Here is a 14,928-nt window from a genome sequence, read left to right on the forward strand (position 1 = left end):
AGTTTTACTCCAGGTTTCCATAACAACACAGCCATTTATCTTCACTGCTGTAGGAGAGCTTTAAAGGAAATCTGTCACAAGGATAATTGCTATTGAATTAAAGCCATGGCCTAATAGCACTTAGTACCTTATTTCAAGATGTGCCTTTGTTCCAGCAATAGATGTTTTTATCCTCTAAAAATCAAGTTCATTTGGTATACAAATGAGCCAGTAAGGTGCCCAGAGGGGCGTCACTCTTGCAGGAAAAAGCCCAGATACGCCCCCAGCCACAATGTATCCATAAAAGACTTAAAATTTCGCCCCAGGTCCAGCTAAGCCACACCCCTAATTTAGTTAGGTCACGCCCACTCACACTCCTGAGCCGACGGGAACTGAAAAAAAAAAAAATCAACTTCCGTCAGCTGCAGGGGTGGGAGGGAGGGTGACTTTCTCTCTGCAGCTTACACTCAGACAGCAGAGTGAGTTGTTCAAAAGGACACCCCCCCGATCCGGTTAGGCCACGCCCCTGATCCAGTAAAGGCCACTGTTAAGGGTGCGGGTCCCTGTGGAGGTCACTGTCAAGGGGGTGGTATGCTGTGAAAGTCACTGTTAAAGGGGAAGGCTGCTGTAAAGGTCAAAGTTAAGGAGGTGGGCTGCTGTGGAGGTCCAATTTAAGGAAAGGGGCACTGTGGGGGGTCAGTGTTAAGGGGTGGGGGGCTGTGGAGGTCACTGTTTTGGGGGCGGGGTACTGTAGATGTCACTGTTATAGTGGATGAAATAGATTCATTCGGGTCCTTCAGCTACTATATATATATTAGTTCAAAAATAGAGCAGCACTCCTTGTCCTTAGCAATCCGGGTGCCTGCGTTCCACCCTTGACCATGGGTGTATTAATAACAGAAGAACTCCACAGCACTTCCTTGTAAATGGTATATATATATATATATATATATATATAGATATATAGATATATATACATATATATATACATATATAGAAGAAAAAAGGCAGCATTCCAGATTAGTGAAAAAAAGTGGATGGTTTATTCACCCATCTAGCAGCAACGTTTCAGCTCTCTCATTGGAGCCTTTGTCTAGCTAGACAAAGGCTCCAATGAGAGAGCTGAAACGTTGCTGCTAGATGGGTAAATAAACCATCCACTTTTGTTCACTAATCCGGAGTGCTGCCTTTTTTCTTTTATATGTACTTGGGACCTTGGTCACAGGCCCCTATAAGGACTTGCACCCGCGTTTAATGTGTGCTGCTTTTTTTCTTTTCTTCTCTATATATACATATACATACTTTGGCAGTGGAGCTGCCAGAGGGCCACATGACGGCCATTGAAAGGGTGAATCTCACCCAGAGAAGCCTGGGTGAGAACAGAAAAGTCCTGGCAAAGCATGGAAAGGGGGTGTTGTTTGCACCAGGAGTGTGTCACCAAGGGGCCCGGCCTTGGTGGAGTAAAGGCCCTAGATATAGGTGGCCACTAAGCTAGTTGGTGAACACCAATCTACTTAGCTTAGCTGGCTCCAGCTAGTCCAGGGCAGGCTTTTACTGGGGACAGGCAATGTGTTGGGTGGGTGCCTGTTCCCCATGGTCCACTCCAGCATTTAAGAATATGCCCATGTCCAGGGATGCTATTTAATCCTGTTGCTGGACTTGGGTGGGGCTCTCAGTCTGAGGAAGGAGCAGGCTGTGCTAAAGCCTGTGCGAGCTGGGACCCTCTGACCCTGTGTGGGGTAAGCACTGCAGTGTTTTGTGGGCTGTGTTGTAGACCCGGATCCTGCTAGAGAGGGACTATACTGTTTAGTCAGTGGCCAGACGGCTGAGGATTTGTTTTGGTTGATGTTTGTGCGCCAAGACTGCCAAATAAATGCACTCTTTGGACACTAAAGCCTTTGTCTGGAAGAAGTCTGTGAGAATGACCCCCGAATAAAAAGACAATCCCTTACAATACATACATACACACACAAAGAACAAAGACATTGTGTAAAGAATGGGCATTTGAAAAACAGCAGAATATCAAAGAGATCTAGAAAACGAGTCCTTAATTATCTTACAGATAAACTGTGTGAAAGTTTTACATTAGCTTAAAGGGGTTGTCCGGGTTCAGAGCTGAACCCGGACATACCTCCATTTTCACCCAGGCAGCCTCCCCGACTTGTGCAACGGAGCAGTTCATGCTCTGATGCTCTCCTTTGCCCTGCGCTAAATCGTGCAGGGCAAAGGCATTTTTAGGAGTTCCGGTGACGTATCGGGGCTCTCCATGGGGCTGCCAGGAACCCCGGTGACATCACCAGCACTGATGGGCAGGCTTTAGTGCTGCCCTAGCCAGTAAAACGGCTAGGGCAGCACTAAAGCCCGCCCATCAGAGCCGGTGACGTCACCGAACCCACTGCCAGGCAGAAGTTTCCGCCCGGCAGTGTGTTATGATAAACAAAAGAGCCCGTGCCCTGCATGATCTAGCGCAGGGAATGGGAGCGCATCGGAGCATGAGATGCTCTGATGCTAGCCTCAGGGATGCTGCCGGGGTGAAAATAAGGGTATGTCCGGGTTCCGCTCTGAACCCGGACAACCCCTTTAAGTAGGACATCATGTCATTTTTTTGCAGTTTTCCTCAGTACCTCTAGTTGTGGGTTGGTCACTTTCAGAGATACAGTACAGGATGGTTCTCTTTTTTTTCTTGTTTTGGAGAAGGTGAATTCTTGATTTCCTGGTGGCAATTTGATCTTCAATTGAAGCAGTATGATAGCCCTGATTTAAAAATGTCTAATTGGGAGACCATAAAACTTTCACAAGGCTTATCTGTAAGATAATTAACAGCTCATTTTCAAGCTCTTTTTAAATATTCATTTCCCCCCCCGAAATAATGTTTCCTCTTTATATATATACACACTAGCAGAAGGACCCGGCTTCGCACAGGTATATTTCATTTAATGTTTGTGTGCATCATTAAAGAAATCGACAGTATCCTCAATAACAGTGACCTCTACAGCATCCCGCCCCCTTAACAATGAACTACACAGTCTCCCACCTCTTAACACTGACCCCCCACAATGCCCCGCCTTCTTAAAATGGAACCTCCACAGCAGCCCACCCCTTAACTTTGACCTTCATAACAGCCTGCCCCTTTAAGGGCTCATTTAGATGGCCGTATGCTGTTGGCAAAAATGCGGATCCGTTTTTTTGCAGATTAGGTGCTGTCCCATTCACTTCTATGGGGCCCTTTTCTTCCATTCCACGGCTCAGCAAAGAAAATGAAACATGTTCTATACTTGTCAGTAAAAATCAGGACATGGCCCTATTGAAGTCTATGGATCAGCAAAAAAACGGAATGCAATCCGTTTTTTTTGCGGACATGCTGAACTGTCCGCAAAAAAATTGATCCGCATTTTTGAGGACAGCATACGGTCATCTGAATAAGCCCTAACAGTGAGTTTCACAGCACTTAAAACTGACCTCCATAGCAGACCGTCCCCTTAACTGTGACCTCCACCCTTCCCTTTCCCTCTTAACATTGACCTCCATAGCAGCTGCCCCTTTAATAGTAACCTCCACAGTCCCCTGCCCCCTTAACAGTGACCTCCACAGTACACCACTCCCTTAACAGTAACCTCCTCAACGGGTTGCACCCTTAACAGTAACATCCACCGCAAAAGCCCCTTTAACAGTGACCTCCACAGTGGCTGCATCTTTATTACTGACCTCCACAGTACTCCGTCTCCTTAACAGTGATTTCCATAATAACCCGCCACCTTAACTGTGACCTCCACAGAGCTCTGTTTCCTTAAAATGTTACCTCCACAACACCCCGCTCCTTAACAGTTATCTCTACAGTACCCCGCCCCTTATCACTGACCTCCATAGCAGAGCATACTCTTTATGTGACCTCCACAGTGACCTGCTCCCCTTAGCAGAGACCTCCACAGCACCAACCTCTTTATTACTGACCTCCACAGTACCCCATTTCCTTAACAATGATTTCTATAATAACCCGCCCCTTTAACAGTGACCTCCACAGAGCTCTATTCCCTTAAAATTTAACCACCAGAGCACTCTTCCCCTAAACACTGACCTCCAAGGCAGACCGTCCCCTTAACTGTGACCTCCACCGTTCCCTGCCCCCTTAACAGAGTCCTCCACAGCACCCATCCCTTCAAAAGTGACTGCAACAGTACCCCGCTCCCTTAACAGTGATCTCCACAGTACCCCGCTGCCTTAAAAGTGACCCCCATAGTAGCTGTCCCTTTAATTGTGACTTCCACAGTCCCCTTCCCCCTTAACAGTAACCTCCACAGTGCCCGCCCCTTTAACAGTGATCTCCACAGCATCCCGTCCCCTAACAGTGAACTCCACAGTGGACGCCTTTATTAGGGACATCCACAGTACTCCATATCCTTAACAGTGATTTCCACACAAACCCACCCCCTTAACAGTGACCTCTACAGTACTCTGCCACTTAACACTGACCTTCATAGCGGACTGTCCCCTTAACTGTGACCTCCACAGCACTACCTTAACAGTGTCATCCATAGCGCCCTGCCCCTTTAACCCCGTGGGGACCGGGCTCATTTTCACCTTAAGGACCAGGCCATTTTTTGAAAATCTGACCACTATCACTTTATGTGATGATAAATTTAAAACGCTTTGACTTATCCAAGCCATTCTGAGATTGCTTTTTTGTTGCATATTGTACTTCATGACACTGATAAAATGAATTTAAAAAAATATCATTTTTATTTATAAAAAAATACCAAATTTACAAAAAAAATTGAAAAATTAGCAAATTTCCAAGTTTCAATTTCTCTACTTCTATAATACATAGTAATACCTACAAAAATAGTTATTATTTTACATTCCCTATATGTCTACTTCATGTTTGGATCATTTTGGGAATGCCATTTTAGTTTTTGGGGACGTTACAAAGCTTAGAAGTTTAGAAGCAAATCTTGAAATTTTTCAGAAATTTTCCAAAACCAAATTATTAGGGACCAGTTCAGGTCTGAAGTCACTTTGTGAGGCTTACATAATAGAAACCACACAAAAATGACCCCATTCTAGAAACTACACCCCTTAAGATATTCAAAACTGATTTTACAAACATCGTTAACCCTTTAGGTGTTGCACAAGAGTTATTGGCAAATGGAGATGAAATTTAAAAATTTAAATTTTTTGGCAAATTTTCCATTTTAATCCATTTTTTTCCAGTAATAAAGCAAGGGTTAACAGCCCAAAAAAAAAAGCTATATTTATTGCTACGATTCTGTAGTTTGCAGAAACACCCCATATGTGGCCGTAAACTACTGTACGGGCACACAGTAGAGCATAGAGGGAAAGGTGCGCCGTGTGGTTTTTGGAAGACAGATTTTGCTGGACTGGTTTATTTACACCATGTCCCATTTGAAGCCCCCCTGATGCACCCCTAGAGTAGAAACTCCATAAAAGTGACCCCATACGGGATAAGGTGGGACTATTTTTAGGGTACATATGATTTTTGATTTATCTATATTACATTTTTATGAGGCAAGGTTACCAAAAATAGAAATTCTGAAATTTCATCTCTATTCGCCATAAACTGTTGAGGAAAACCTAAAGGGTTAATAAAGTTAGTAAAATCAGTTTTGAATACCTTAAGGGGTGTCGTTTCTTAGATGGGTTCGCTTTTATGGAGTTTCTACTCTAGGAGTGCACCAGGGGGGCTTCAAATGGGACATGGTGCCCAAAAAAAAAAGGGCATCAAAATCTGCCTTCCAGAAATCATACGGCGTTCCTTTCCTTCTGCGCCCTGCTGTTTGGTCATACAGTAGTTTACATAAATATACAAATAAACAGGGCACTCAAGGATAACTGTGACCGTGTAGTTGAAGCAATGATGAGCTTTATTAATAATATAAATATAATTGATAAATAAAACAATCAAGAATGCAGTAGAATAAATTGTAGATAAAAAGTAGATAAAAAGTAATCGACAGATAAAAGTATTCGACAGATAAGAAATATTCGATTGACCAGCAGATATTCGATAATCCGATATAATTTATCTTTAGTCCAGTGGTTGTGGACATCCGAAAAAACTTATTGTCGATAAGTCTATTCTTTTTTTGCTTTTATATCGAGACCACAGTCATATACCTTACAGTTGTTCAATTAGTCGCGGCGGCGTCCCGCCAAGGCGACGTAGGTAGCGGCAACTCGCTACTGAATAGCTTGCAAGCGGATATAGTCCATTACCTTTATATCGACCAAGTATTCGTCCGAAATAATCACAAGAGCCTTCAGATGTACTCACTCCCAGGATATGCCTTTTGATGTTCGTAGCAATATTCAATCAGGAGGTTAAAGCCGGCTCTCTGTTCGGTTATGGTCGATTTGTTGGTAAGGTAAGTCTTTCAGTACAAAAATGGGGTGTAGCACCAGACGCGTTTCGGGGTCCAACCCCTTCCTCAGTGGGGTCCAACCCCTTCTACCACTGAGGAATACTTTTATCTGTCGATTACTTTTTATCTACTTTTTATCTACAATTTATTCTACTGCATTCTTGATTGTTTTATTTATCAATTATATTTATATTATTAATAAAGCTCATCATTGCTTCAACTACACGGTCACAGTTATCCTTGAGTGCCCTGTTTATTTGTATATTTATGTTCCTTTATATTGAGTGAGTGGTCTCAATTTACAGGAGCACCTGGTGTCGTTTGGGTGTCTTAGTGCGACATCTTATCTATTTATATACAGTAGTTTACGACCACATATGTGGTGTTTCTGTAAACTGCAGAATCAGGGTAATAAATATGAAGTTTTGTTTGGCTGGTAACCCTTGCTTTTTTACTGGAATAAAAATAGATTAAAATGGAAAATTTGCCCAAAAATTTGCAGTTTTGTCACAGTTTTTATTACATTTTTTTGACCGTGTTCATCTGAGGGGTTAGGTCATGGGGTATTTTTATAGAGCAAATTCTTACGGACGCGGCGATACCTAATATGTCTACTTTTTATTTTTTTTATTTATGTTTTACACTATATTATCTTTTTATAAACAAAAAAAAAAACATTTTTAGTATCTCCATAGTCTAAGAGTCAGTTTTTTGTTTTATTTTAGCCGATTATCTTAGGTAGGGGCTTATTTTTTGCGGGATGAGAGGATGTTTTTTTTGGCACTATTTTGGGGGGCATATAAGTGAATAAAATAAAGTAGCCAGAAGGTGTACCAAATTTATTAAGCGCCTTGCACATTTTAATAAATTTGGTGCGTCTTACTCCAGCGCAAATTTTTACTAAGACTGGCATCGGTAAAACCAATTTTTGTAAATCTATCTAAAAGACTGTGCTGTAATGACCACTTGCCCCTATACAACCAACCGAGATGATTGCTTTATCTAAGTGCAGCTCTCACCTCTTCTGACGGGCAAACAAGTATTGGGAATAAACAGTTTATTCCCGATATTTGTTTGCTGTGTCAGCAAGTGTAAAAGGGCCTTTACCCTTCTCTTTACACAACATGATTATGAACTGACAAGAGTATTACCAATATTTCTGGACATTGTGGAAGATAAGTTCACTTACCTGTTTTCTTATGATGGGGTTACGGATTTTGTCCCAGTCTAAAGGTTGAAATCCATAGTGGTTCCTTAATTTGTTATAACTAGGAAGTCCCATGTCTCTCCCTCGTAGGATACTAGAAGCCAATAAGTCTGTTCGAGAATATTTGATCTGCCCATACCAGTAGTCTAAAATGTATGAATTTTCACAATCAATCCTATTATCTATGCCATCACTATTACTACAAACAAATTGATCAGTAAAAAAAATAAAGAGGATGTTTAAGAGGATAAAACAAAAAAAAAAGGTTTTCTATCACTTCTAGCAGTCGTTTGGGACTAAGCTCTGCAATTAGATTGGTTTGTATCCATATAAATGCTACCTTATTTAAATATCACTACTTGTATATGTAGCAGACAGCACTGGAGTCCTAGGTTTGAAGCTGACCAAGGCCAACATCTGCATGGTGTTTGCATGTTCTTCCCATATTTGCATAGGTTTCCCCCCACACTCCAAAGACATACTGATAGGGAACTTAGATTGTGAGCTCCACTGGGGACAGTAAGTAATGATAATGTCTTTAAAATGCTGCAGAATATGTCAGCGCTATAAAAATTAGTAAAATGATGATAATTATAATAATGGGTATAGCTTAACATGCTGAGAAATGATTCTATAGAAGGCAACAACTGTAGAAAAAAGACATGGACCACACATCTACATGTTATAATTCTAATGCTGATTCTATAGAACGAGTATTGTAAATGTTAGGTCCAGCCCACTTTGTAGGACAACAAGCTTTGGGTCTCCTCAGGCTCCAGTTCATGAAGGTCACTGCAATCTTTCTGTGCCATAAACTATGCCCCTTGGTACATAGCTGGAAAGAAATCATGCATTATGATAACAATAAGTTGCATATTTTACCTCTCAAATCTGACACTACAATGTGATCTTCTTCTTCAGCTATTTGAGAACACATGCCCATCAACAAATTATCAACATCAACCAGAGTTTTCAGGTTGGGGTTCTGAAAATACAGAGAGAACATAAAATTAATTTAGTATGTCGATATGAAAAAAGTCTGAAAAAGAAGTTGCAGCTCCTAAAACATTTCTCTACTCTACAAATTATGGACCGAGATTAAGGACATGGAATCCTTAAGGTTGTCTCAGAGCGAATTCTGCGTGTCCTATAGGGTGGACTGGGAACATAAAATGGCCCTAGAAAAAACAAAAGTGGCTCCGCGTCGTAAGTGGTCCCAATATGAGGCCAACATAAGTAGGCAGGGACAACTCAAGTAGGCAGAATCAGTAGTGTAAAAGTGCAGCACACAATACCACCCCAGCATAAACACATACCACAGTACAGCACAAAATGCCGCCCAGAATAGAAACACAAATTAAAACCCAACATAAAAAAGAATGGTGGACATAAAAGGGCAGATGTTACTCAGCCTGTATGATGTATAATGTATAATACAAATGCAAGTGCAGTATGATATAATAACACAGTATAGCAGCAGATATCACAGAACATACTGTACCCACTGTCCACTAAGTACCTCATATAGTAAATATACAGTAACAGCAATTCTGCCTTTGTTTTAACTGCGATTATGGGACGGCCAGAGATAGCCAAGTACAAGAGCTATCTTTGGCAGTCCCGTAGGGCTGAAACGAAAAGCAGCAGAACTGTATGATGACAAAAGTTACAGATGCAGAACTCCGGAATACTGGCAAATACTGGAGGTATAGTGCATATGGCTAGTAGTTTGTAAAGGTGTCACTTTAAATGCAGAGCAGGACAACAATCTGAGTGTAGTTTTTCTCCATTTTTTGACATCCACACACCAATCTTTTCATATTAAATTTCAAATTTACATCCAGATTGTATCACACCACTAACCTCTCGGTTCCAGTAATTGTTGCACAAGCGAAGAGCAGATGAATTTCCACCGTCCCTATTTTTCACATTTATTAATGTACAATTTTCATCTCTAGAATAATAATATGTGGGTGTAGGTTAACAGTGTGAATACATATGTATTGTACAATTTGAACAGACTCATGACTGACTTACTGTCCAGAAAAACACTATGGGGGATATTCAAACTGGCGTTAAAGAAAACTGGCTTAGTTGCCCATAGCAACCAATCAGATTACACCTTTCATTTTCTAAAGGAGCTCTGAAAAATTAAAAGGTGGGATCTGATTGGTTGCTATAGGCAACTAAGCCAGTTCTACTTCACACCAGTCTTAATAAATATACCCCTATATTCTTTATAGCTTTCATTTTTTTTGCTTTGTCCATTAATGCAAATACCATGTATTTTATGTAGACATCCATATGCTAAGAACATCCCAGCCATAAACAATGTTTGCGGGTGAAAATAAAAGAATTTATCAAATTTGATCAGAATTCTCCAAAAATTCAGGTCAAACCTGAATCCAAATTTTTGTCAATTGGGTGTGGGTAAATTTCTCAAAATAGTATCAGCAGAAGACAGAACAGAGGAAGAAGGAGAATCACCTAACCCGAGGCACTGGCAGACATTTGCAGCCAAAAAGAGAAACATTTTTGGACCTTTTTAAAAATCTTTATTTTCATTTTTTTAAACTACAGTGCAGTTTATTTTTAAATAGGCCGTTTTTTACCACCAGCAGCCATGTGTTTACCCATAGCTATATATATATTGCTGTCACTTTATAATTAGTAATGCTAGCTTGGGGGTAAAGAGCTTAGAATGAGTTGCAACTGGAGCACTTTCGATTCGGGTTCAATTTATTGGCACCCTAATCGAATTGCCTGACTGAGTCAAGAAATTCACTCATCACTACTGGCAATTCTTTGTGGCAAACAATCCTTTGAACACAACCTGTGTATATAAATACAGCACAGTATAAACTAACATTACATATTTATGTAATTTATCATCATTTGGCCTGGCATGAATATTCAGTGAAATTTTCTGATATCTATATATCTGAATTTATGATATCTATATATACCCTAATGTTAAGGAAATGCTACTTAAAAAAAAAAAAATCTTTAGTCTGAACTAAAATGCAAAGCAATACCTCATATAGACTCCTGAAGGCGTCATGGTATACAACATTAGTGATGTTAGTGCCAAAAATTCTGGAGATATGCTTGGATCCACATGCTGTTTGTACCCTAAAATATGAAGAAGAAAAAAATATTTAAGGTAATTTCAATATGATGGAAATAAGAATGAGTAAAGCAATTACTGGGTTTGTTACGAATTTCACAAAAATTTGTCCGCCAAACGAACCTTAAGCTTTGGACAGATCCAGTGTTTTTTTACACTATTTCAGATTAAATCGATTCGCTAACACGAAGCACAAGGAAATTCGGCTTCAAGACAAATCGAATTTATCCTGAAATTCGGATCCAATTCCACTTTGTGGGATTCAATTTGCTAATTTTTAGCCATGGGCATTAAAACACAAACATAGGTACCAAGGCTCTATTGCAGCACGTGAGGCGGCATCACCAGTGGGAAAATAGAACTTGCCAGTATTCTCATTCAGAACAAGTCTGTTCTCCTTCTCCTGGTCTTCTTTGTGATAGCTAGTCTAAGCCTAACTTCCACCTGGCCAAGTTGTTGGTTGTTGAGGCGCTGCTATACCACTTAGTTGTGGTAAATATGGCACACTTCCGTGCCTTTGCCTAAATGTAATTTTTCTGGAGTGTGGTCTGGGAACTGTGCTGAGACTCTTGTCCAGGCAAGCAAGGGTACCACTGCTATATGGAAAATTTTACTTTCACTGGTCCTCAAATGTGGTGCATTTCCGCACCTTCGCCTTATTTTCATTTTTCCTGGATTTAGTGCAGGCGGTGTGCTGGGACTCTTGGCTAGGCAAGCAAGGGTTGTGTGGCTATATAGCAAATATAAATTGCCCTTGCACTTTCACACCTTTGACTAAATGTAATTTTTCTGGAGTGTGTCCCGAGTGGTGGGCTTGGACTCTTGGCCATTTACTTTATTTGCTATTGCTGTCATTGCATTCAAGAGCTTACGGAGGGGGGAGACAAAAAGCTAAAGTTTATTAAAAAAATAATGAAAATAGATAACATCTTTTTCCTAATAATTCAGTTGGTAGGTGCTAGGAGACTAGCTGGTGTTATGGTATATACCAATTTTCTGGGCAATTGTAGCAACTTTGGTTCAGCTAGAATCGAATCAGATCTGAACTGAACTTTTTGAAAAATATGGCAAACCTGAAACAAACCAAATTTTAAAAGGTTTGCTCTTGTCTAGTTGGAAGCGAAAGCATAAATGTTCAGACTATTGCCTGAACAAATGATACCAACTAGAGATAGATAGATAGATAGATAGATAGATAGATCACAATGGAGAAAAACAGTTTCCTGTTTTACAGGAGAATGACTAGTGCCAAGTAGTTACAGTTGTATCTATCCTTATGCTTCCTTTTGGTTCACAATATCACAGGATGAGTTGTATGAGATGACCAGGTTTGAAAATAAATAATTTTGCATTACTTACAGCACACATTTTTTTTAAAAGCCGTTCATCTCTCAGAAATCAATTAGGGATATCTCAGTCCAGAAGGAAAAGTAAGAAAGGATACATTAGTAGATACTTGGCACCAGACAATGCATGATCCCTATTGTAGGAGCTTGGATTTTTCTTTATTTCGATATAACGGTTTACTATACATTATAAATCAAAAGTTATTTGCTTTATTTCAACGCTCTATGACTTGGAAAAATACACCTCTCTCTATATGTTGCCAAGGAAGTTGACTATGACTGTTGAACCTATTCTTAATAAAAAAAAACGAAAAAAAGTAATAATTATTTGTAGTTAGTGATATCAAGATTAGAGTTTTTTTTCTACAGATTTATATAACATGTGATATGTAGACAATCGGCTATATACAATTATGTACAATAGCAATTTTTTTCCCCTTTTTGCTATTAACAGCTATTACATACCATTATATTTCGTCAAATGTTGTGGCAATACAGGGAGGAACGTAGGGAGCCATTCATAAAACACAACTTTCTAAAAAACCACAAACATAAAATGGTACATTACAAATTGGTCACTAAATTAAAATGTCATATATAATATTTTAAACTTATTTTTCAGTTTGGCCTAGTATTTGCAAGATGGAAAAGTTACATTATGAAACATGGGTTTATTTGCATTGTCTGTACAGCACTGTGGAATATGTAACAATATGAATAAGCACTACCTGGTATGTTGCAATCACCCATTTCCTTGCGTTCTGAAACAAAACTTCATCAGACCAATCACTGTTCTTCTTTGCCAGTTCTTCCGCTATAAAATTGTGGTATCGAAACCAAACAAGGCTCTCTGCTTGGATAAATGGACTTTCATTTCCCATAGCATTACCAAAGCCTATTAATCAGATCCAAATATAATCATATTTTTATATGTTTTACAGGTACAAGATTTTTTAAGACCTTTTCTATTCTTATTTTTATGAATTTTATTAAAGTGTTACAAAAATGGTAAATGGCCTACAAGTATACAACCAAAGAAAATTACTAATGATAAAATTATTCACCAGCTTTAGAGGTTTGACTAAAAAAGAACATAATTCAACCGCTGATAATCAGACAGGTGAAAAAAAATCAGCTTAGTTGTCTGCCACTAGGCATAGGCTATAAAAGGTTATAGTAGCAGTACCAGCAGTACCAGCACCAAAGTGGTTTATATATCACAAAAGATAGCAAACATATAGCATTGACAGACGAAGAAAACCTCAGGCAACATATTTCAGACCAACCTGGCCTTTTTTAACAGCCCAACCTCAAATACCTACAGTAGCACAAAAGGATTAGGTTGGTCTGAAACAAGTTGCATGGGGTTTTCTCTGCCAATGCAATATGTTGGATATCTCTGGTGTGTGCTGTCTTTTTGATTTTTAATGGCTTGAATAGAAGTGGGTTTGTTTTAATCATGTTTGTGCTGGTGCTCCCATTACAAAGTTTTTGAAGCCTATGATAAATGAAGAAAAACATTCTACACATACTATCTCCATCTGATTTGTATGTTTACTTAAAAGGTCTTTAAGAGGATTTTCCATCAGAGACAAGCCCTTTCAAAATATGGCCACCAGGCCGATTAGCTGATCACCCCAAGTCCTACTTCCAACACCCCATACAAATAGAAGATTTTGTCTTGGGAAACTCATCCTACAAAGCATTGTTGTATTAGGTACCAGATATTTAGATGAATTTTAGGGACAGGGACAGGGACAGCTCAATATCCACAGAATTCTGACTCATGGGGGAGGTTCATAGTCTGTGGACATCCTCGATGATCTCCATACTGTATGCTCTAATAAGTCATATAGATAGGAATTATCTTCATGAGACAATCTTTTTAACATTTCTTAGATCCTGCAAAGATTTTTTTATGCAGCATGAAGACTTAAAGGGGTTCTCTGGTCTTTTTATAAAAACTGCCTTTTCTTTTATCCCATGGAAGAAAGACATTTTAGTTAATACTTACCTGTCCCTTGTTTTGCTGATGCCACCGTCCATGCTGCACTCACACATGCTATTAGGCATCTGAACATGAAAAGGAGCGCAGATATCCTGTCTGCACCTGGGCACCTGGGCAGAAAAGCCTGCTGCCTGTAAGAGCAGCGGGGCAGTTTTATCAGCAGAGCAAGGGATGGGTAATTATTAACCAAACTGTCTTTCTTCCAGAGGTTAGAATAAAGGCAGTTTTTATACAAAACCCAGAGAACGCCTTTAAATTCATTGCAAAATTACGTGTAACATTTCATTTGGTGTCCTGTGTATTAGCCTTTTAAACAAACTGTCTTTCTTCCAGAGGTTAGAATAAAGGCAGTGTTTATACAAAACCCAGAGAACGCCTTTAAATTCATAGCAAAATTACTTGTAACATTTTATTTGGTGTCCTGTGTATTAGCCTTTTAAACACATCTTGGGAAACAACCAGTTGCTTTACATGTTTATAAAAATGTCTTTATGCCTATACTATAAACACACTTACTATATATTCCATCATTCCCAGTTTTGCCTGTTGAAGGATCTGGAACTCTCCACATAGGAAGACTTTGCGTGGCATATGGTGGAAAGACTCCTTCTGGTCCAGAAGCCAGCTTTCCTCCAGAGAAACTTCTTAGAGCATCACTCCAAGAATGTGATGAGCCATAGATTGAGCTCCCATCTATCCATGCTGTTACTGTATTGATCTGCAAAATGATTAAATTCTTTGTCATACAACCAGTATAACATTGGTAGATGGTTTGAGAACAAGCACAACACAAATAAATTACAAACATTTAAAACAGTACATAAAAAGGACAAGACCACAAACATTCAGAGGATGTCCATGATAAGAAATATTCTCCTCAGGCC

The 14,928-nt window shown here is 39.6% G+C and overlaps 1 protein-coding gene across 1 annotated transcript in view; it reads right to left on the minus strand.

Moving 5' to 3' along the window:
- The window catches only part of LOC120986322 (dual oxidase 1-like), an 82,183-nt gene that overhangs the window by 50,750 nt on the left and 16,505 nt on the right, over positions 1–14,928 (minus strand). The window contains exons 5-11 of the mRNA XM_040414843.1: positions 14,561–14,762; positions 12,765–12,931; positions 12,502–12,571; positions 10,599–10,695; positions 9,427–9,517; positions 8,446–8,548; positions 7,546–7,709 (exon numbers count right to left, since the gene is read on the minus strand). Coding sequence (XP_040270777.1) covers positions 7,546–7,709; positions 8,446–8,548; positions 9,427–9,517; positions 10,599–10,695; positions 12,502–12,571; positions 12,765–12,931; positions 14,561–14,762 — 894 coding nt within the window. The remainder of the gene's footprint in view (positions 1–7,545; positions 7,710–8,445; positions 8,549–9,426; positions 9,518–10,598; positions 10,696–12,501; positions 12,572–12,764; positions 12,932–14,560; positions 14,763–14,928) is intronic.

The sequence above is a fragment of the Bufo bufo genome, chromosome 1 (assembly GCF_905171765.1).
Source record: "Bufo bufo chromosome 1, aBufBuf1.1, whole genome shotgun sequence".
Classification (NCBI taxonomy): Eukaryota; Metazoa; Chordata; class Amphibia; order Anura; family Bufonidae; genus Bufo; species Bufo bufo.